This window comes from Ochotona curzoniae, unplaced genomic scaffold (assembly GCF_017591425.1).
Source record: "Ochotona curzoniae isolate NIBS_2020 unplaced genomic scaffold, NIBS_Ocur_1.0 scaffold_3208, whole genome shotgun sequence".
In the NCBI taxonomy this organism is placed as follows: domain Eukaryota; kingdom Metazoa; phylum Chordata; class Mammalia; order Lagomorpha; family Ochotonidae; genus Ochotona; species Ochotona curzoniae.
This window is the reverse complement of record NW_024467106.1, coordinates 28,822,783-28,844,497: the sequence shown is the minus strand read 5'-3', so window position 1 is coordinate 28,844,497 and position 21,715 is coordinate 28,822,783. Positions and strand designations below refer to the sequence as shown.

Sequence of the window (21,715 nt, the reverse complement as noted above, 5' to 3'; positions counted from 1 at the left end):
TCTGAGCTGCTGGGAGTTTATGATCCCTTTAATACCGTGTGTGTGTGTGTGTACATGTGCAGAGGCACACACAAGCACTCACATGCGTGCACATCTAAGCAAGTCCACAATTGTTCTAACCAAGAGGATTTCCTGCCTCATCGTGACTATCTATAGCGATGATAATTGCACAGCTATTTGATATTTAGCCCTCGTGGCTCCTGTTTGCAGGATATTAGAACTCCAGCTAACAGCACAGTTAAGGATCTGTCAGTGACAACTGACCCACACGCTGTGAGTAAGAACATTAGACTAAGATGTTAACCTGTGTCAGGCTGCACATCCTAGTTTTGGTCTCCCAGCATTTAAATGGAAGCCAGTGTTTCCAAAACCTGGACGCGAGAACTGTAGGGAATGTTGCTTGCCTTTCACGCTTTATTTCTCAAAATGCATTCGTCCTTGTATTTCTAGAATTTGATAAGTTATACATTAACAGCCCATGTATGTGCCTGTCTTCTTTAGTCCAGTGCCTGAGGAGGACAGGACCCTCAGGAAATGTTTGTGCTACCGGTGAATGCATGTCCTCACCTTCTGTCCACGAAAGTTCAGCCTGATATGAACCGTAGGTCAGGTGTGGCACAATGGTAGCTTGTGGTCAGGGGCCAGCTTGCAGATGTGTTCTCCTTGGCCCGAGCATTGTTATTCAACTGTTCGGACTGCATGTTGATGTTTTAAAATTGGGACATTTCACATGAAGTGAGCAGATCAGATAACATCATCTGTACTCCCTGCATGTCAGCAATTTACTGTTGCCCTCGTGGGTATGAGACCTCCGGCTTGCCCTAGTCTCCACCACTCCCAAGTGTCCAACCAAGACTAGTTGAAGCTAAGACCAGAGATCATCCACAAATCCCTCCTCCCTAACGCCCACACCAAATGTCCTGCTGGGTGCCAGACATGTGATCACAGAGGCCTCCTCACAGTGGACCACTGCCAGGAGTGAACGAAGGACCACAAGATTTGCTTGATGTACAAAACTCTCTCCCAAAGCAAGTCACGTCCCCTAGCCAATCTGTCTTTGGAGTCATACGACCGGTGTGGACAAGCACAGGGCCCCACTGGCTGAATCTGTGGCTGCTCTGTCAGGACCAAGTGGATGCCACTCTTGCAGTGAACCAGAAAACCGAGCGCTTGGCCAGCAGATCCACACCACGCACGTTTGAAGAGCAGGAGAGTGAGATTTATTTCAATGTTTCTATCTCTTCTGAAGCTTTTTTTTTTAATCTGAGCAGCTAAAACAGACATGTATGCATTGTAGGATGTACCACGTTATGTTCTGTCATGTATATGTATTGTATAACATCTGAGAATGAAATTTGAATTCCTTAAAGGTGGCATGCTTCCAGTTTCCTATAGAATGTGTGGAAGTATACCTTTATAGGTAAAGGATAGATCACAAAATATTCTTTATCATCCAGTAAAGGAGAACCTTCCCCCCATCCCCTGCACAACTCCTGGCCCATGTTGGCCACTGACCATTGGTTTGGTTGTAGAATCAGCCATTTTATAGTTCCTCCCTAGATAACTTTTGCCACTTGAAAAAAAAAATCAGTTTTGAAGGATGAAATTCACGTTTCTTATCCTTCATCCATGTAAAATGTACATTTCAGTATCTTTAAGCGTATTCAGAGTTGTACAAACACTACCACGGTTGATTTTCATCACATATCCTCCTCCCCCAAAAGTTGTTCAGGCTCATTAGCTGTCTCTCTCCATTTTCTTGCAGCTTGGCCAGCTGGGTTGGTCATCTCAGGCTGCTGTGACCAAATGACAGGTCAGATGTCTTCCACAGCAGAATCTCCCTTGCTCACACAGCCCTGAAGGCTGGGGACGTCCGGGCCAGGGACTGGCAGGGTCACTTGCTGGGGAGGGCTCTTTTTCCAATTTGCAGATCACTACCTTCTCACTCTGTCCTCTCACAGCAGACAGCTGGGGAGGGACTCCCGGCCAGCTAGCTGGTGTCTCCTCTGAGGACACTAAACCTCCATGCCGATGATTCCAGTGGGCTTGGTTACCTCCTTATAGGCCCCATCTCCAAGTGTAGTCACCCTGGAGGAGAGGGCTTCGATGTGGTGTTGTTGAGGAGAGGGGAGACATGTGGTTCTGCTCATAGTTCTTGGCTTGGGCATCCTCTCTCTGCTTTCTGTCTCTATAGATTTGACTCTTCTGGATGTTGTATAGAACGGGATCATCCACCATGTGTGTTCCTTTGGATCTGGCTTCTTTCACTTAGTATAATGTTTCCCAAGCTCATTCATGTTTGTAGGGCTTCATTTTTAAATGATTGAAGAATACTCAGTTGCATGGATTGCCCATGCTTTATATATTCATTCATCAGTTGATGGCCATTTGACTTCTTTGTATGTCGGCTATTCTGAACAAGGCTTCTCTGAGCATTCATGTCCAAGTTTAGAGGTAGGTGTCTTTATTGCCCACACGCTGAGGTACATGATAACGCTGTGTTTAACTCTGAGAAACTGCCAGCCTGCCTGCCAAGAGGAGTAGACCATTTCCCCTTTCTGCTGGTACAGCATGAGAGTTCCGGTGTTCTCACTATAGTCTGTGTTGTTGACCATGGCCATCTGAGCGGCTGTGAAATAATCCCTCATTGTGGGTAGGATGTGCGTTTCCCTGATGCAAGTAATGGTGTGGAGCGTCTCTTCATCGCTTAGTGGATGTCTTTTATATTATCTATTCAGGTCATTTGCACGTATTTTTCATTCTGTGAGATTTCCATGCATTCCCAAATTCTGGTTCTTTTTTTTCTTGGGTGCTAGACTCTTACAGATACATAATTTACCAGATACCTCATCTGGGAGCTATCTTTCCCCAGAGTTCCTTGACACACAGATTTTTTTCTTAAGATTTATTTATTTTTATTTGTAGGCAGTGTTGCAGAAAGAAGGAGACAGAGAGAGACAGAGAGGGAGAGAGAGAGAGAAAGAAAAAGAGAAAGAGAGAGTGAGCGTTCCCTTCTATCTGCTGATTTGCTCCCAAAAATGCCACAAATGGCAGGAATTGGTCCAAAGCCAAGAGCCAGGAGTCAGGAGCCTCTTCTAGTTCTCCCATATTGATATAGGGCCCCCAAATACTGGGGTCATCCTCCACTGCTTTCCCAAGCCATCAGCAGGGAGCTGAATCAGAAGTGGAGCAGCTGGGACTTGAACTGACAGCCATACAGGATGCCAGCACCACAGAGGCTTAGCCTGATATGCCACGACACTGATCCCAGATGTTTTGATTTGATGAAGTGCCTCTTATCTGTTCTTTCTTTTCTTGCTTATTGCTTTTGTGTCATATCTGAGAAACTGTTGCCTAACCTAGTGTCACAAAGGTTTCTGCCTGTGCTTCATTCCAAGAGTTTTATAGTTGTAGCGCTTATGTTTAGGTCTCTGATCCATTTTGAATTAATTTTTTATACAGTATGAAGTCACATGCTGCTTTTCAAAACAAATTGAGGGCCCAACACGGTAGCCTAGCGGCTAAAGTCCTCACCTTGAACACCCGGGATCCTATATGGTTGCTGGTTCTAATCCCGACGACCCCCCCCCCCCACTTCCCATCTAGCTCCCTGCTTGTGGCTTGGGAAGGCAATCAAGGATGGCCCAAAGCTTTGGGATCCTGCACCTGCATAGGACACCCTGAAGAAGCTCCAGGCTCCTGGCTTTGGATTGAATCAGCTCCAGCCCTTGTGGCCACTTGGAGAGCGAAATCAATGGACAGAAGATTTTCCTCTCTGTCTCTCTCCTCTCTTTATCTCTGACTTTGCAATAAAAATAAATAAATCTTTAAAAAATAAATTGAAATGATAAATAATAAGCAGTTTGGAAAACAGAGCTGTCTGGTTTTAACAAGATCCTGTGGTGTTTTGTTCAGTGTACTATTAAATGGAAAGCAAATAAACTTTAACTCCTGGTAAGGCTGATAGGTTCAATATTTACTTTAAATTTTTGATAAGCTAAGAATTGCCAGGAAAAAACTTTTGCTATTTTTATTTTTTTTAATTAACTGATTCAAATAAGAGAGTCATATTTTCTTTTTAAAAAAGAACTATTTGTTCTTATTTATTTATATATTTATTTGAAAAGCAGAGTGAGAAACAGGAAGGGACAGAAAGGAAGTGCCCACCCACTGATTCACTCCCCCAGACGCCCACAATCACTAGGTCTGGGCTGGGCTGAAGCCAAGAGCCAGCAGCTCCTTTCTGATCCCCCTCTGGGCGAAGGGACCCACGTACTTGGGCCACCTTCTGCTGCCTTTCCTGAGGCATTAGCAGGGAGCTGGATTGGAAGTAGAACAACTGGGACTTGAATTGCCATATGAGGTACCAGCCCTGCAGAGGGCAGGTTAGTCCACTGTGCCATAGCACAATCACCTTGTTTTGTTTTGTTTTGTTTTGTTTTTTATTTGAAGATATATTTGGGCTAATATATCTTACTGAAAGTGCCTACCTGGGTGAACAGTCTGCTGTTAAAGTGTATTTTATCTGCTCACAGAGCACCAGTCATAGTAAGCTATCATATTGAACTATTCACCATGGTGAGTGCTCTTCCTTCATCATCCAACTGAATGCTCTCCACAACTTTGTAAGAGTTATAACTCTCATCATTTACTCCTTTTTTTAAAAAGATTTATTTATTTTTATTGGAAAGATGAATATACAAAGAGGAGGAGAGACAGAGAGGAAGATATTCCATCTGATGGTTCACTCACCAAGTGACTGCAACAGCTGGAGCTGAGCCAATCCAAAGCCAGGAGCCAGGACCTCTTCCGGGTCTCCCACATGGTTACAGGATCCCAAGGCTTTGGGCTGTCTATGACTGCTTTCCCAGGCCACAATCAGGAAGCTGGATGGGAAACAGGGCCCCAGGATTAGAACCGGCAACCATATGGGATCCCGGGTGCGTGTAAGGCGAGGACTTTTACCACTAGGCTATCGTGCCAGGCCCTCATCATTTACTCTTTACAGCTGGAGAAACCAGGGCACAAAGTTATAGGGGACTTGCCCCCAAGGCTGTCACTGGGTCCTCATTCCAGGTCAGGGCTGAGGGTTGTATAAGGTCAAGTGTACAGTGTAGACACGAGACGAAGAACTTGCATTTCTCCTTAGGGATCCTCTCCTGGTGGCTTGTACAGCAGGGAGTTTTTGTCTGCCCATGGAGAGCATCTAAGCATACACAGTGAGCCGTGGGCCAGCCCATCCAACCTGGCACCTGTCCGCAGAATACGGCTCTTCTGGATGTCTTGCCTGTCCTGCCTGCTGAGGGCATAGTGTTTGAGACCTAGCCTTAAAGCTGGGGGCTGTGTGACTTCAGTGATGCTCCAAAATGAGACAAGGCTTGATTTTTGACCTCCTAGTTGTTCTCCCATACAACGCTGCAGCTCCTACACATCTCTGCTGATCTGCGCCCTCCATCCATGAGCAGGTCCACCAGCACCATCTGGGAGCCCCACATCCTGGGCCATGCACACCTATATTCCATGTAGGAGCAGGGTCACCACCTCCCCATTGTAAAGCCACTGCCCTTCCCTGAACAGCAGCATGACATTTGGTGGTGACAAAACATCTCTAACAGCACAGGTGCACTGGGCGGCAATGGCTGCCTCCCAGGCATTGTCCCTCCCTGTGCCAGGCCTGGGCCTCCTTGTATGCTTTGGTTCTTGGAGAAAGATTTCAAACTAGGATTTAGAGTGTTGGGGCTGGAGGGCAGTGGAGATGAAAGATACATGATGCGATAGAAACATGTAAGGTAAGAAGACTGCCCAATTTTAGTGAGCTGGGGGTGTGGCAAGAAGCCAGGCTCTGCCTCCCAGATATCCCCTTTGCTCTCCCCATGAAAGGAGGCAGGGTGAGCAGAGTGATGATAGATGAAGGCCTCCTGTCCCCAGCCTTGAGGGAGAGACCCTGGGTTTTGTTCTGTATCTTTCCCCAAAACTTTTAGCAGATCCTTTGCTGTTCTGGGTCTTGGTTTCCCCTTTCCCCTGGAAGAGAGGGCGTCGACCTTGGTGATGTGGAAGCAATCCTGCAGCTATAAGGTCCTTCCACCCTTGAGAGACCCCGAGTCATTGTGAGTCCAACAGCATTCAAATCCCCCACAAGGTGGGGAGTCTGCCTTAGCCCTCCATGTGTGGGAAGCAGACACCCATTGCCAGGGGCAATGTTGTCCATGTGTGAGGACCCAAGTGTGTTCTGAGCCCAGAGCCCAAGGCTGCCAGCATGCCTCATCTGCCCCACTGCTTAGACTTGCCCCAGGGCCATCCTTTGCTTCTGTATTGGCTCCACTGCCTACTCCTGCCTGATTCTGTCTCCAGGCCCCAACTCAAAACCCCTTTAGCATCTTCTCTACGCACTTGAGATGTACCTGCTATAGGCATCTTCACACCCTTAAACATTGACCTAGCCCCACCCATATCTCAGCAGGTGCTCCTTGATGCCTGGCTGCCTACCTGCCTCTTTACTCTTGACCTTGACCCCTATTAGAGGTAGGGGCACACCCAGGGAATGATAGAGAGACACCCAGCCTTTGCCCCTGGCCCTTTGGAATTCAGATCCCTTTGCTGTATATCAGTGCGGGATGGGGATGGAGTCGCTGAACTCTGGGGTCCCTGGTGAGAACATGGAGAATGGCAAGCCTTCAGCCGCTGACGCACTCTCTCTGTTTCTCTCCCCCTCCTCCCTCCTCTCCTCTTCTCTCTCTTTCTCTCTCTCTTTCTCTCTGTTCTGCCTCTCCCTACCTCCCTTATAGAATGCTCTGTTGCCTGCAGGCCTGAGGCAGAAGGATCAGACCACCAAGGCGCCCACGGGCCCCTTTAAAAGAGAGGAGCTCTTGGACCATTTGGAAAAGCAAGCAAAAGAGTTTAAGGACCGAGAAGATCTGGTCCCCTACACGGGGGAGAAACGAGGTACCAAACCATGTTGCTTGTCCACGTGTGTCGTTCCCCAGCAAGTACCAGTGGTGGTGGCGGGCCAGGCCCTGCCCTACAAGGAGGGACCACATCAGACCAACGTTTCCTGTCCCCAGCCCCATGCTCAACAATAAGCCACACTCCCAGCTCCTGAAGCCTCAGTGCATGCTGTCTGCTTGGCCAAGTTGGTTGGTAAATGGGAAAAAGTCCTCTCCACCAGCCTGGGTCAGCAGATCTTAGCTCTGAATCCCCCTGAGCAGGGTCACCAGGCTGGTTTTCATGCAAACTTAGATTGTTCTGTATGTCAAGGAGGAGACTACTGACAGCAACAACATGGGGACCAGCGGCCCAAGCAGGGAGCATCCAGTGCAGAGCAGAAGCCAGGGGTGTCCATCTCCCTGGTTCACTTTGCTCTCTCCCCACAATTCCCACTCTAACAGATGCAGCATCCCTTCCATTAGCTGTTCCTCCAAGACTCCCCATTCTAGAAGGTCCTGATGGTCAAGGCCAGTCCTCCGGGACTCTACCTTGGCCTCCTACCCAGGTTGCCATGCCCCTGTATCATACTCGCCTTGCTGCCCCACAGGCCATTTTCTGCTCCTCAAACTTTCTGAGCTCCTTTCCCTACCTCAGGACATTTGCGTGTATTTCCTATGCCCAGAGTACTGGTGTCCTGCTGCCCAGCCCCTTGCTGCCTTCCTGGAGGGCTATCCCTCCCCTGTAAGAGCTATCGTGGTTGGAAACACAGGCTCGAGGCTGGGTCTACCGGAGTTGCATTCCTGGTGTTGTCTCTTGTGAGTTGTCTGAGCAGAAGTAACATTGTGAAGCTGGCTGTTGGATTCATTTCATACCGTGTCAAATGAGCATGATGCGCGTCCAACTGCCAGCTTCATGAGGTGGCTATGAGGATCAAGTGAGTCCAGATATAGATAAAGCACTTAAAGCAGCACCTGGCGTGTCATGGGCGTTAGATCTTATTACCTCCTTAGGGACGCTGGCCCTGCCCACCCTGTTCAGGACATGCAGTCTTCCTCAGCTCTCTCTCTTATAGTTACTTTCCATTTCAGGAACCTGAAATAGTTGACCACAGATTTTGTCTTTTTTTTTGGGGGGGGGGGTTGTATTTGTTTTCACTCCCCAAATGGCCACAATGGCTGGAACTGGATCAGCTGGAAGCCAGAATCCAAGAGCTTCATCCAGGTCATGAAGCTTCATGCAAGGGCCCAAGCACTTGGGCCATCCTCGACTGCTTTCTCAGGCCACAAGCAGGGAGCTGGATGGGAAGTGAAGCAGCCGGGACTTGAACAGGCACCCATATGGGATGTTGGCACTGTAGATAGAGACTTAGCCTACTACACCATGGTACTGGCCCCACTAATCATCATCTTTTTTTTTTATCAGCATCTCTACTTCTTACCCTGCCCCACTTCTCTAGCCTTAAAAGCTCCTTAAGGGCAGGGCCTGGGGCTGTTACAGCTTAGGTAGTTTACCCTGGCACCCAGCTACCCAGGTCCTGGTCATGTGGAGACTTGGTGAGCCTCCAGGACTCCCTCCTTAGATTACAAACTTGTAGCAAACAGGGACCAGTTCTGTCTCGTTCATCCTTAGATCCCCAGAACTGAACCAATCCCTAGCCCAGAAATGGGACCTAACAAATATGCATCAGATGGAAGCCTTGATTCTCATTGTGTAGTGAATGCATTGCTGCTTTTCTGTCCTGTGCGTTCTCTCCCACTACCCCCATCCCCAGCACACAGAGATAGGGAGCCAAGGCCATGTCTAAAGCGGTTACTGCTGCGTCCCTCCCTGTCCATTAGCACCATGCCCCACCCTGACCACTGTTTAGTACATGATGACAAAGGGACAGACACAGTGAGGACTGGCTATGCCAGGTCGGAGCCAGGAGTTTCCTTTGGGTCTCCCACATGGGTGACAGGAGCCCAAGCATTTTGGACCATATCCTGCTGCTTTCGCAGGTGCATTAAACAGGAAGCTGGATCAGAAATGGAGCATCCAGGACTTGAACCAGTGCTCATATGCCAGTGTCACAGGCTACAGCTTAACCCAATAAGCTGAATGCCAGCCCCTAGTGGAGGTCTCCATGAAGGGAGACAGGAGACCTCCTGCCAGACCCAAGGACATTCCATTCAGCCCTAGCTGAGCTCTAACCCCATATAGCGCCCAGGGCTAGTTCAGAATGAAGGGCAGCAGCACCCCAAAACCTGGCCAGTTACAGTGCAATGAGAGGCCTTTTCCTTCAAGAAGAATAGGGGAGGGAATTAGAATCAAATGTGACTGCTTATGCTGGAGGAGGGAATAGTAACATGTTCTTAATCAAAGTTTCATTTTCCTAGGCATTCAGAGTTGCTAATGTAGATCCTTCGAGATACCTGGCATCCGTCACTCCTTCCTAGCCTTTTATTCTGCTCACTCTACAATATGTCTTTAATCCTCATGGCCTATCTAGCTGCTGAAGCTCCAGACATCACATTCACATTCCAGCTAGTAAGATGGAAGAAAGATTGTCCAGGTCTTCAATGATAGTGACTACACAGGCCCTAAATATCCCTGGGCTGTTGATCTCAGCCGATGTATCAGTCATATTCCCAGCTGAGTTCCTTTTGAGGCATCTTGCTGTCCTGGTCTGTTGTCTGGTTCCCCAGACCCTTGGCTTCTGATCAGTATGGTGGTTAGTACATTCCTTCCCCTGAAGGATTCTGTTGTGCATCTTTCACTGTTGAAGGGATTGATACAGCTGTGAAGAAGAAAGTAAAATCATTCAAAGTCATTCCCTCCACTGGAAATCAACACTGACATCATTTAGTGAACGTCCTTCTGGATGCTTCTCCATTCATGTCTCACTCCCTCCCTCCCCACCTCCACCCCTGCCACCTTGGTCATGGTCACCAGCACGGTGTCGCTGCTGGACCGTGGCCTCCTGTCCCCACTGATCATATTCTCACCCACTTTGGGTTCTTCTCCAACAACTGAGGATCTCTGCTTTTAACAAAGGTAGAATTCATATAACATAAAGTAAGGTCAAGTCACTGATTCAGGGCACGTGTTCTGTTATACCACCATCCTCTCCATCTCAGCAGAGCCTGCCCCATGCCCCTTTGCCCCAGCCCCGGTGATCTCCCCTCTGTTGCTGTGGGTCTGCTATTCTGGGTGTTTCCGTGTCATGTGTGACTTTTTGTTTTCAGGCAAGGTCTGGGTCCCCAAGCAGAAGCCGATGGATCCCGTACTGGAAAGCGTGACGCTAGAGCCCGAGCTGGAGGAGGCCTTGGCAAATGCTACCGATGCGGAACTCTGTGACATTGCAGGTAGGAGACCTTCTAGAAGCTTCCGGTATCTTCCAGAAGCATTTTTCATACATCTGCAGGGAGTCTTGTGTGGTTCATTTCTAAATGAACAGCCTTGCCAGTTCTCAAAGGGACTAGAGGAGGCCAAGAGGGTGATAGTCCATGATCCAAAACCCGAGACCACCTCCCCCCGACTAATTCCATCCCAGAGGGTCATGGAGGTGGCCCAGGAGGGGACCATGTGGTGGCCCTTTCCTAGCTATTTGCACCAACTCCTGCTCTCGCCAGTACCTGGGAAGAGTGAACAGACAGGACTTCCAGCCCCTTCTGTTAGGGAGGCTCATGGAGGGCTCAGCAACTTCATCAGATTTGCCATCTATTTCAGAGCACAAGGCAGGCTGGGAAACTGGGACCCCACCAGGGCAAGTGTCAGGTCAAGGCAGCAGTTTTTGAAAACACAAGTTACAAAAAATGGGGCAAAGCTGGCATGGAGGCCAGGAAGCTGCAAAAGGGCTGGGACCCACAGGCTGGATCGAGATGGGAAAAGCCTGGTCCAACAGCTGAGACAAGAGAGAGGGGTCTGGGATGGCTAAGCCAACAGCTCCAGGGGACTTGGCCACCCATGACTGTCTGCTGCCCCCAGGTGTGGTATGTGACTCCTGATGGCATTCAGGGGGAAGTTGGGAACCCCACAGGGGTGGGTCATGGTGGGACTGGAAGAGGGAAGACTCTGCCCTCTGGAGTGATCCTGGGCAGGAGTCAAAACAGGATACAGGAACTCAAGGACTAAAGGGGACAGTAGTGTGCGGCCCCTGAACCCAGGAAGCCCCCTGCTCAAGAGACAAAAATGTGGAGAAGAATAAAGAGTGTCAGGTAGAGGGGAGAGAGTGAGAGAGAGAGAGAGGGCCAGGGGAAAAGGTTTTGACCCTCAGTGCCAAGTGCAGAGTTGGGCAGGCTCATCCACGTAGGCATGGAATGCCAGGCTCAGATGCCCAGCTGCCTCGGCAGGTGAGCCCAGGCTTGGCACAAGTCTCTCCAGCCCTCTTGGATCCTGCCTCTACCCACATGCTTGCCTGGGGGACCAGGGTGGCCCTTGCAGCCCTGAGCCAGCACCTGCACACGTGTGCATTGGCCCTGGAACCGTTTTCCTTCTGCACCTTCTCCAAAGCACCTGCTATGCAGGGACATCACTCCCCTCATGGCTCTGGGGGTTATTGAATGGCCATCAGAACTATGGCCCTACCAGTTCTGGAGCCGGAGCAGACCTACAGCACTGAGCAGGGCTGGGTTGCTCCACTGCTTTCTGGAAAGCGTTTCTCTTCATGCTTGCCTTTGTGGAGACAAAAATGTGGACTATTATCTGTCCATCATACTCTCCCACATCCAGGCAGGAGCAGGGAGCTGTGAGCCTGCCCCTGCACTAACTGGCCAGCCTCGGAGACTGTCATTTCCTATTAGCCCCAGGAGAGAAGCCATGCCTCTTGGGGATAAAGGGATGAGCATGGCCCAGCCACTGGGTGAGTTATTTACAACACCTTGTTGTATTTATTGCCCATAACAATTCAAAGAGGTCACTTCTACTATTGACCCATTTTACAGGTGGAGAAAGTGGACACGGTGAGGTTCAGTACCCTGCACAAGGGGTCTTGATCCCAGGCAAAGTCATGCTAGAACTCAGTGGCAGGGTCACCACCTACTGTCAGAGGGGAAGGGTACAATGGATGAGCTAGAGAGATTACCCAACCCAGGTTCAGGAGGTCAGCTGGGGACACGGCGAGGCCACCCTGGGGCAGAGTCTAGGTGCTGTGACAGAGATCTCTGAGACCAGGGAGTGCTGGGAGAGGCAGAAGTGGTGGTACTCTGAGGTATGGCAAATGTTGGCCCCAGAGGAGGCCTTGGGATGGGCAGCACTGCAGGACTCCATCTGAGAACCAGTGGAAGGGTCAAGCAGGAAAGAGCAGGGCCAGGACCTCTGAGCTGGGAAGGAGTCAGTCCCTCCAAGCCACCTACTATGCAGGGGCACACCTGGCAGGCTTGCTACCCTGCAGTGGTAGGAACTGGCAGGAAAGTGCCACCAGTGTGCCCCACTGACTTAGGTGTGACAGGTAAGGCGCATCTCTCATGCATTGGTTCACTGAAGGGTCAGGTCCAGTCTCTGCCCTCAGGGACCCAGGAGCAGATAGGGAGGACAAAGCAGAAACATGTAGACACCCACAGGGGTGAGCAATAGGTGCAGGCTGGGCCATGACGGTGCTAAGCTCTGGGCATGCGGCCTTGGGTTGTGGCATGGAGATCACTGCGAGTGAACTGCAAGAAGCAAATACCACTTGTGCCCTCCCAGGCACGTGATCCTGGTTGATCTTTAAGGATCCTATGTGTGGGGCAGGGCCTGGGAGGAGAGTAGGGTGGGAAATCAATCCTTCAGATAGGGCAGCCGCTCAGGCTACTCACCCCCAAGGGCAGTGGTAGCCCCTGACTCCTATGGCCCTCAGGCCACCCTCTGGCCCCTGGCCATGTTGCTATGCTTCAGCCCTTGTCCTCCTCCCATTCTCCCACGTCAGTGTGTAATGTGTGCAAAAGTGGCTTGATTGCTCACCAGTCTCCTCTTCGGCCACCTGTCCCCAGCTGGTGGGAAAAGACCTGGAGCCACGTGCACAATGCCAGCCTGGCAGCAGGCAGCCAGCAGCCCAGAAGGCCATGATGAGTGCCGTTATCTCTGGGTCCTGGATGGAATTACAAATGGAGTGAACCCTGCCAGGGCAGGCAGAGGAAACAGGACGCGATGTTCCTTTCAGAGTTCAAAAATAGTTCTTTTTGAGTTTTGAGGAAGATCTAGACTTAAAAAAAAAAAAAAAAAAAACCAACCCCAAGTTTCCCAGTGCTAAATTCAGCTTTGCCGATATGTACAAAGAATGAAGCAGCAGGCAGTGAAGACGCTGTTTTCTTCCATTGCTCATGCCTGGTGATGTAGAGTGGGCAAAACCGAGTAAGGAGGAAAGTCCCCACTCTGTGCCCAGTGCAGGCTGTGGGGGTGGGGTGAGGAACAGCACTGACAGAACCCCTACTGTGCTCAGCAGGGCTGCGGGCTCCCTCCTCTCTCATTCCCCCTCACCCCCTTTCTTCCTCTCTTTTCTCCCCTCCTCCACCCTCCATTCCCTTTCCTCCTCTCCATCTTCTCCTTTCTGCTCCCCCTTTCTCCTTTTTTCCCTCATCTTCGTTCCCCTCCCTTTCCCCTTCCCCACTCCCTTCCTGCCTGCCTCCCTCTTCCAGCCTCTCCCACTTCTCTCCTCCTTCCTTCGCTCTCTCTTCTCCCTTCTCCTCCCTCTTCCTTCCCTCCCCCTCTTCCTTGTTCCTATGCTTCCTCTCTCCCTCCTCCTCTCTGTCCCAACCCCTTTTCTGTTCCTTCTTGCCTCTTTTCTCCCCTTCTTTCTCACCTCCATCACTCCTCCTCTCTCCTTTTCCCCTCCCTTTCCCCTTCCTCCTTCTTCTCCCCCTCCTCCCCTCTCTTCCCTTTTTTCCCCTCCCTCCTTTCTCTCTCTCCCCCCCTCCCTTCCTTCCTTTCTTCTTGCCCCCTTCCTGTCCGGTCCCCTGACTTTCCTGTACTGCAAAATGCTTTTATTCTTTCTCAGGCCCACTTTCAACAGACACTCCCATTACCAGCCTCTTGGGAGGCTAGGAGCCAGGAGAGCCTTTACTGGAGGCTCTTGGCAAATTAGATCCCTAGAAAGTATGGGAGCTCAGCAGAGCTGCCCCAAGTGCTCACTGTGACACAAGGCGAGGCCATGAGGGGTTGATGTAGGATTAGTATGTGGCTGCTGTGTCCCGTGGAGGGTTGGGGCCCCACGGTCCAGCTCCCTCCACTTCCCAGGGGAAGAATGCTGAAGCCCCCAAGGGGAAGTGATCTATACAGGGATACCCAGAAAATCAGTGCCAAGGCCCATCCTGCCTCAGGTGTGCTTCCTCTTGGACCCTGGCAGGTCCTTGTGCCTTCCATGCCTTTGATCTGAACTTGCAGACCATCGCAGGAAGCTGACATCCAAGGACCAAACACAACTTCAGTTTTCCACCTCTCTCCCAGGGTGTTTAAGCAACACCAGGTAGCCCTGTGAGGTTATGGCTTTCAAAGGATTCCCCAAAACCTCTCCAAACCCAAAAAACCAGGAGCAGCCCAGAGGCCCCATGGGCTGGGAGGGAGCTGAAAGCACCAGCTCAGGGAGGAGTCATCATGTCGATTCACCTACTGCTGACTCAGGCCTGCTGACTCTGGCTGCCCACGTCGGCACAGCCAAAATTAAAGCACGGAGAGCTGCAAGGAAAAAAAAAAAAAGAGGAGGAGGCAGATGCTTCTTTCCTCCCTAGTTCTCCTGGGTGATGATCGGAGAGGTTTAATTTTAGCCAAGAAGACTCTCCTGACTGTAAGAAACAGAAGGGATTCTTTTGTTCAAGAGCATCTTCTTGGTGGGGCGGGGGTACCAATGAACACCAGTGTCACCCAAGGGGAGTCTCAAGACCTTCCTTCCAGGGGTTTGGGTGGATTGGCCCTAGGTAGAGCTTGTGTTGTAGTCATCTGCCCATCCCCACGCTCCGCCACAACTCCCACAGAGCTGCAGGTGCAGCTGTGGTTTGAAAATACACTAGCCTAGTCTTACTCCCTCACTGGGCATAGGAGATAGAAACCCAGAGGGGAGATTTGCCCAGGGTCCCACTGGCATCAAGGTTGTGGCAGAACTCGACCTGGGGTCTTCTGATTCTCCTCATCAAGAGCTCTGAGGTCAGCTCTCTAAGTAGAAAATATATCTATATAAATGACCCGGGGATTAATATATATATATTTATGTATATGTATATCTTCCTCAAATACCAGGGGCCTTCTCAAAAGTCCTGGGAAAGAGGAATTTATAGAGAGGTTGAGGGGGAGCGTCTAGGGAGCTGGACTCTGGGGTTTGGGCATGGCTATCACAAGCCCCTGTTGTCCCATCTGGACAGCTGTGAGGACCTCATGGCTACAGACCCTCCCTGGTCCCTCCACAGTGAGTCCTCCTCACCAACAGCTCAGGCCAGACCAACTCACCCCTGCTCCAGCCTTCAATGGCTGGAAAAGGACCCCAAGCTGCTTTCTGTAACCTGAAAAGACTGGAGGGGAGGCTGGCCCAGAAGGAGTGGGGGCTGGCCCATGAGAATGAAATCTGCACAGCATGGTTATACCGAGTAAGGGAGCATTGGCTGCCCACTGAAATTCTCTGAGGACTCTTTTTTTTAAAAAAAATTTATTATGTATGTATTATGGACGTATGTATATAGGTATTTGAAAGGCAGAGTTACACACAAGGAGGAAGAACAGAAAGAGGTCTTTCATCCGCTGGTTCACTCTCTGAATGGCTGCAACATCTGGGGCTGTGCCCGGTGGCAGCCAAGAACCCAGAGCTGCTGCCAGGACTCCCACATAACTGCAGGAGCCCACCTTTTTCCGCCTCTTTCCCAGGTACAGGAGCTGAGCCAGGGGGAGCTGGATTGGAAGTGGGTCAAGGTCACAGGTGACAGCTTAGTCCCTTAAAGCCCCCAGGGGCCTGGACCCTCACCCGGAGATGTCAGAATTTCTAACAGGGCATTTGTTGGTTCACCCAATTCCAATGTGCAACCACACTAAGAAGCGCCCATCCAAAGTGTACACTCAGTGGGGGTATTGTCACTGTCCTTGTTATTATTGTTCCTAATTTGAGAGGCAGAGAGAGAGAGAGAGAGACAAGGAACACCCATTTACTGATTAATTCCCCAATTGGGCCTGCTGGGGCTGACCAAGTCAAAGCCAACAGCTCAATAAGCATTGAACAAATGAATGACTGAAGACAGGAGTGATATGGTCAAAGTGGTGTTTCTAGAAGACTTTTCTGATGGGGTTATATTGAATGTCAGAAGACAGAGGGTAGGAGGGCCCCAAGGCCATGACCCCAGGGAACACATGGTTATGGCAATACAGATGCTCCTGGGGTTAGGGTCCAATGAACCCACTGAAAAGTAAAAATGTCCTTGATGAAGATGTACATAGCACATAAAACCTACCGACCACCTCAACTGTGCCACACAGTACATTGCACAGTATTGCTTGCTCAGTGTGATGACCACTAACAGGACACAACAACATCAAGAAAGCATATTGTACTGCTTGTCACTAGCCCAGCAAAGAATAATATCTAACTCCCAACCCCCAAAGAAGTACAGTTTTCACTAAACACGTATCACTTTGGCACCATGATAAAGCTGAGAAAGTTGTGAATTGAGCTATCCAAACTCAAGAGGTGTCAATACAGCCAAGTCATGTTATAGCTTCAACCGAGAGACAGTGATGGGGTGGGAAGTGGGGTAGGCCTGAGAGACACCAGGGAGAAGGGAAGGATGCCTTGAGGGACAGGTAGGGTGATGAAATGGAAGGTGGCCCCACACAGGGGAGGCTCCTGCTGGGAAAGATGCCCTCTTGTTTGGGCTGAATTGGGGGTTGTGCTGGGCTTAGCTGGGCTGAGCTGGGCTGAGCTGGGCTGAGCTGGGCTGAGTAGGGCTGAGTTGGTGTTGGGTTGGGGTTGGGTTGGGGTTCAGTTGAGTTGGGGTGTGTTGGACTGAGTTGGGGTTCATTTGGGTTGGGTTGGATGTACCAGCAGGAACTCAAGACATAGCTAGGATTCTGAGGCAGAGAGGGGCTAGATAGGTCCGAGCCAGGTTGGAGACGTGAGTCACTTACACATAGGTGCAAATATAAATGAAGCTAAGTGTTCATATCAGTATTTCATGCCATTTCTGTGACAAAAGGGCCCAAGGGGCAGTGTGTCAGCCCCCAGCAGTCTTGCTTATCTGGGAGAAGAGAGTCACAACCTTTTCTTGTCCTTGCAGCCATCCTGGGCATGCACACACTCATGAGTAACCAGCAGTACTACCAGGCCTTGGGCAGCAGCTCCATTGTCAACAAAGAAGGACTCAACAGTGAGTACACATCCCAGAGTGCCCAGCCCCCAACCAACCCCACACCCTACCCCTGGCCCAGCTCTTACAAAGCACCTGGCAAGTAGGAGATACTCCAATTTTTCCTGTAGTCAAATCTGGCCATGTTGTCCCTTGAGTCTCCTGGGATCTGCGTCTTGTTTAGAAGTCTTTGTACATCCCAATATCATAAACATCATCTTCTGTTTTCTTCTAAGGCTTTTACAAGTTTATTTCTTATGTTCACTTTTTTTCCTGGAGTTGATGATAGTGTGTGGTGTGGAATGAGGTCATCATTGTGCCATTCATCCTGTCACCATGTCACCCACATCCACATATCCACAGGGACCTGTTTCTAGATGCCTCTTCTATTCCATGAGTCTATTGTGACAGTGCCACATTGTCTGGTGCCACTGCATTGTTCCAAACTGGTGGTTCAACCCCAAAGGGAAATAAAGAATGTTTCTTCCCAGCTGGAAGATGCATGCATTCCCTCCCCATGCATGCTTTATCTTGTCCTCATGAAAGCCCATGGAGGTAGATGTCTGCAGGTAGAATGGATGTTCCCCCTTAACAGATTGGGACCCCAACCTCAGAGAGTCTAAGTGACTTGCCTACTATCACAGGACATCAAGGGCTCGTCCAGGCAGAGTCCATACCTCCCAGCCCTCCTGCAAGGCTTCCCCCATGGTGTTGCTGGTTCCCCAGATATGCAACCATCATCTGGCTCAAGTTCTGCCCACACTTCCTTTCGTAGTCTCCTGGATCAAGAGCAAGGGACCAAGCTCTTTGTTTCTTGTTGGTCCCTCCAGGTGTGATTAAACCTACACAGTACAAGCCCGTACCTGATGAAGAACCAAATTCAACAGATGTGGAGGAAACACTAGAGCGGATCAAGAACAACGACCCTAAGCTTGAAGAGGTCAACCTTAATAACATCCGGGTAAAGTCCCTTCCTTTCAGTTCACCTGTGTGATGAGGGAGATGGGGGTGCATCCCATGTGTCTTGGACACTGTCAGTCTGGGCTGTGCAGGAGCTGAGGCATCCTGTTTGGACCCCTGGGTCCTGCAGAATCAAGCAGGGTGCAAAGCCCTGAAAGAGGGAAGTGTTTAACAGCATGGGCCAGGACACTTGCAGGCTGGATTTCTATCTGAGAGTGACAACAGGCCCAGATGTACCATGCAGGCCAACCCAGCTTTCTCTTTGGAAACCGGCCATTGTTTTCCAAAACACTGAGAGATTCGCCAAGATAAAGCTATGAGTCAGGCAGACCCACGGGATCTGAAGGTGGCAAAATGCCCAGTGCCCACCAGGCTGGAACCAGCCCTGCCATAGAGCATCACTGATTCAGGGTTGGATTCAGAGCCAACCTATTTGACACAGGAGGCTAGCTGGACTTTCCCAAAAACCCTCTCATTCTATGCTCTTATCTCTGTAGCCATTTCTCCCTGCAACTATCAAAGCATAGGAGAGGCGGGTGGACAGGCAATACCCCATGGCCAGACCACAGCTGCCTAGGCACCTGCTCAGCCCAGGGGCCAGCAGGATTAGTTCCAGGAGGGAATGGGGTAAGACAAGAAGCTAGCCCCTTCTTCCTGCTCCTCTTTCCTTTCTTCTCCACTTTTTTTGAGCAGTTGCCAGACCCCACGGCGCCATCAGATTGGAAACCTGTGCTCCAGGGTCCTCCTCCACCTGGCCAGCCTGCTCCACTCCCAAGGGAGCTCAAGTGACTCCCTGAAATAAGAGAGCTGCAAAAAAACACAGCCAGCCTGTCTCTCTCTGGTGCCTTGGCCTCCTGCCATGTGCCCAGTGGGAGACACTGGCACCATTCAGAATGGTGTTCTCAAGCACTGAATACCGACTCAGAGCAGCACAGGGCTGTAGAACTTCCCTCCAGGTTTCTGCCTTGGGGCTCAGTTCCCTCCAAACCTCAATTTCCCCTCCCATAAGGCACTTGGATTTCACCCACAGAGACTAGAATTGACATGCCACTGCCCAGGCCCAACCAATACCCTCAAAGATTCTGCCTATGTTTTGGTCTGGGGCAGGCCCAGGGATCAGCATTTTGTAAGATTTCCCCAAGAGTCTCTGATGCACAGCCAGAGCCAGGACACTCTGTGGGTTAGCGTCTCTTCAAAGCAAGCACAGCCCTCCACCTCTGCTTTCAGAAACAGACCCAGAGAGGGACGAAGACTTCCCCAGAGTCACACAGCAAATCAGAAAGGTCACTGACCATGAGGGCAGAAGGCAGGGGCCAGGCCCCACCCTCACCAGCCCCCAGTTCTGAGCCCTTTGCATAATGCTGCTGAAGTTTCCCAACCTTGGTCATGTCCTCTTTCCTAGGCTCCTTATGCACATAGAGAGTTGCAAGGCTTTTCTGCAATTTGGAGTTTCTGCAGTCTGGTCACTAGAAAATTCTCCCCAGGACACTCTGCTCATTCCATTTTGGTGTTAAGAGACTTTCTAGACTCAACAAGGAGCCAGGTTACCAAAGGGAGGGTTAATTGCCCACCTGGTGTGGGCTGCTGGTCACCCCCTGCTTCCCTGTTCCCTACAGAACATCCCCATCCCCACCCTGAAGGCGTATGCTGAAGCCCTGAAGGACAACTCACACGTGAAAAAGTTCAGCATTGTGGGCACGCGCAGTAATGACCCAGTGGCCTTCGTACGTATCCCCGGTTCTGCTGCTTGGGGGTGCGGTTAAGACACAGAGGCCATGAAGTTGGTGGGTTCACAACTAACTGGACCCCACTGGGGAAGTGTCCTGTGTGGTGTAATGCAAGGGCAGGTCTAGGAGGTAGGAGAGGAGGTGGATGGGACTGTCATCACCCAGGGCCACTTCCCATACCTCCTCCTAGCCAGTCCTGATCTCAAGTGGTACAGGTCTTCCCACTTTGTACAGGAAAATCAGGGTGTAGAGGTCAGTCAGTGTACACAGTCGCACAGCAAATGACAGGTGGTCCTAGGCTGTCGAGTGTAGTCACGTGACCCCTAAGACTGGCCCTCTCTCTGATCAGCATGTCACATGAGCCTGTCCCTCCCTGGGCCTCTCTGTCTTCTACTTCGAAATCAACCAACAGGAAGACATCAGCGGGGACCCAAGGACTGATTTTTATTTGTACCTTTCCATGTCTCAAAAAGAATGACAAGTGAATTAAGCAACATTGTCACCAGTTCTTTTTGAATTGTCAAGCATTCAACACCTGTGTGGCAAGAGCCTCCAGGGGCCCAGCAGTGATGGGAACATAGCCACATCTAAGCATTCTCAGCCCCTCACAGTCAGGAGTAGAATGGTCCACATAAGTGCAAGAAGACAGCAGGGGCGTCACTACCCCAAGGGTGGGAAGCAGCTCACCAGAGCTAGTGATTCACCACTCAGTGGCAAGCAGCCCTTTGCTGACCCTGCACACAGGGGCATGACAGTTTTTCTGCAATATCTTTGAAGTGATTAAAATAGCTTCCAGCATCCCATTACTAGCAATGAGTAGGGAATGTCAGAGTGGGTAACCTAGGACCTCGGAAGATCTCCAATGGATCCTGAGTTTGCCTGTGGTGACCCAGGTGCAAAGCCACCAGCCCTGTCCTTTGGAGGTTACGGGCCAAAAGCCAGGCAAATCCATGCAAGGCTTAGCTCAATGCGATGAGTGTGTTTGGGGCATGGTCCCCATGCCAGGTCAACAGCTGATGTCAGCCTGTTCATCCTGGCATTCCCATTGTTTAACACTGAGATGCTTCTAGGCCAGAAGCTGCCAGAGCCCACTGCCTACCCTGGCTCTTGGCCTATGCCCCAGGCCCTATCCACTACCCCTCCTGCACCAAAAGGATTGAGTTAGCCTGGCCTGGCACCCTTGCTTGCTGGCTGACAAAGACGTCGATTGTTTGCTCAGAGTGGGCTCTCTTGGAGGTACCAAGGGTACACAAACTGTCCCCAGGAGGGGCTGATCTACTCAGGCCATAGAGAGGGCTGATGTGGTACTAGAGTGAGTGACTCCTTCCACATGCAAGGCTCCTTGGGTCTGAGCCAGCAGGGACGAAGGGCAGGTGCACCTGGGTCCAAGTGTCACTTCAGAGAACAGGGCCCACCAGTCAGAATGTCCCGGGCTTCAGCTGCCAGGGTGTCCTCTTTCCTCCATGACACATGGTTTCCACCAGCTGCTAATTACCTCATTTCCTTCAGAAGCCCTGATAGTCATCCACACCCCTGGCTGCATCCCTCTGAAACGTGCTGGGGGTCACCTGAGCTCTCCTACTCTGCTGGCCCTGGGCAGTTGCCTGTGGGCTAGTTCCCTAGGCCTTCTGGTGCCCAGATGGAGTGTGTCTCCACACCCTTTTAAGAGGGTGATAGAAGTGAGTAGTAGAGTATGTGATGCATAGCAAGGAGAGCCAGGGACTCCATCATCCACTTGGTGAACAAGGACCTGCTACATGCTGGGCAGCACAGGATGCCAGGGGTACATTTGTAGCCCAGGGAGAGTATGTGGTCTGATATAGAAAACGC

The 21,715-nt window shown here is 50.7% G+C and overlaps 1 protein-coding gene across 3 annotated transcripts in view; it reads left to right on the top strand.

Annotated features, from left to right (window-relative positions):
- Positions 1 to 21,715, top strand: part of TMOD1 (tropomodulin 1) — a 71,569-nt gene that overhangs the window by 32,452 nt on the left and 17,402 nt on the right. For 2 of the 3 annotated variants that reach the window (XM_041004583.1, XM_041004584.1), the window contains 5 exons: positions 6,786 to 6,942; positions 10,149 to 10,268; positions 17,130 to 17,219; positions 18,029 to 18,159; positions 19,775 to 19,882. In XM_041004583.1, the coding sequence (XP_040860517.1) occupies positions 6,786 to 6,942; positions 10,149 to 10,268; positions 17,130 to 17,219; positions 18,029 to 18,159; positions 19,775 to 19,882 (606 nt within the window). The remainder of the gene's footprint in view (positions 1 to 6,785; positions 6,943 to 10,148; positions 10,269 to 17,129; positions 17,220 to 18,028; positions 18,160 to 19,774; positions 19,883 to 21,715) is intronic. The other variant, XM_041004585.1, reaches the window with a different exon arrangement.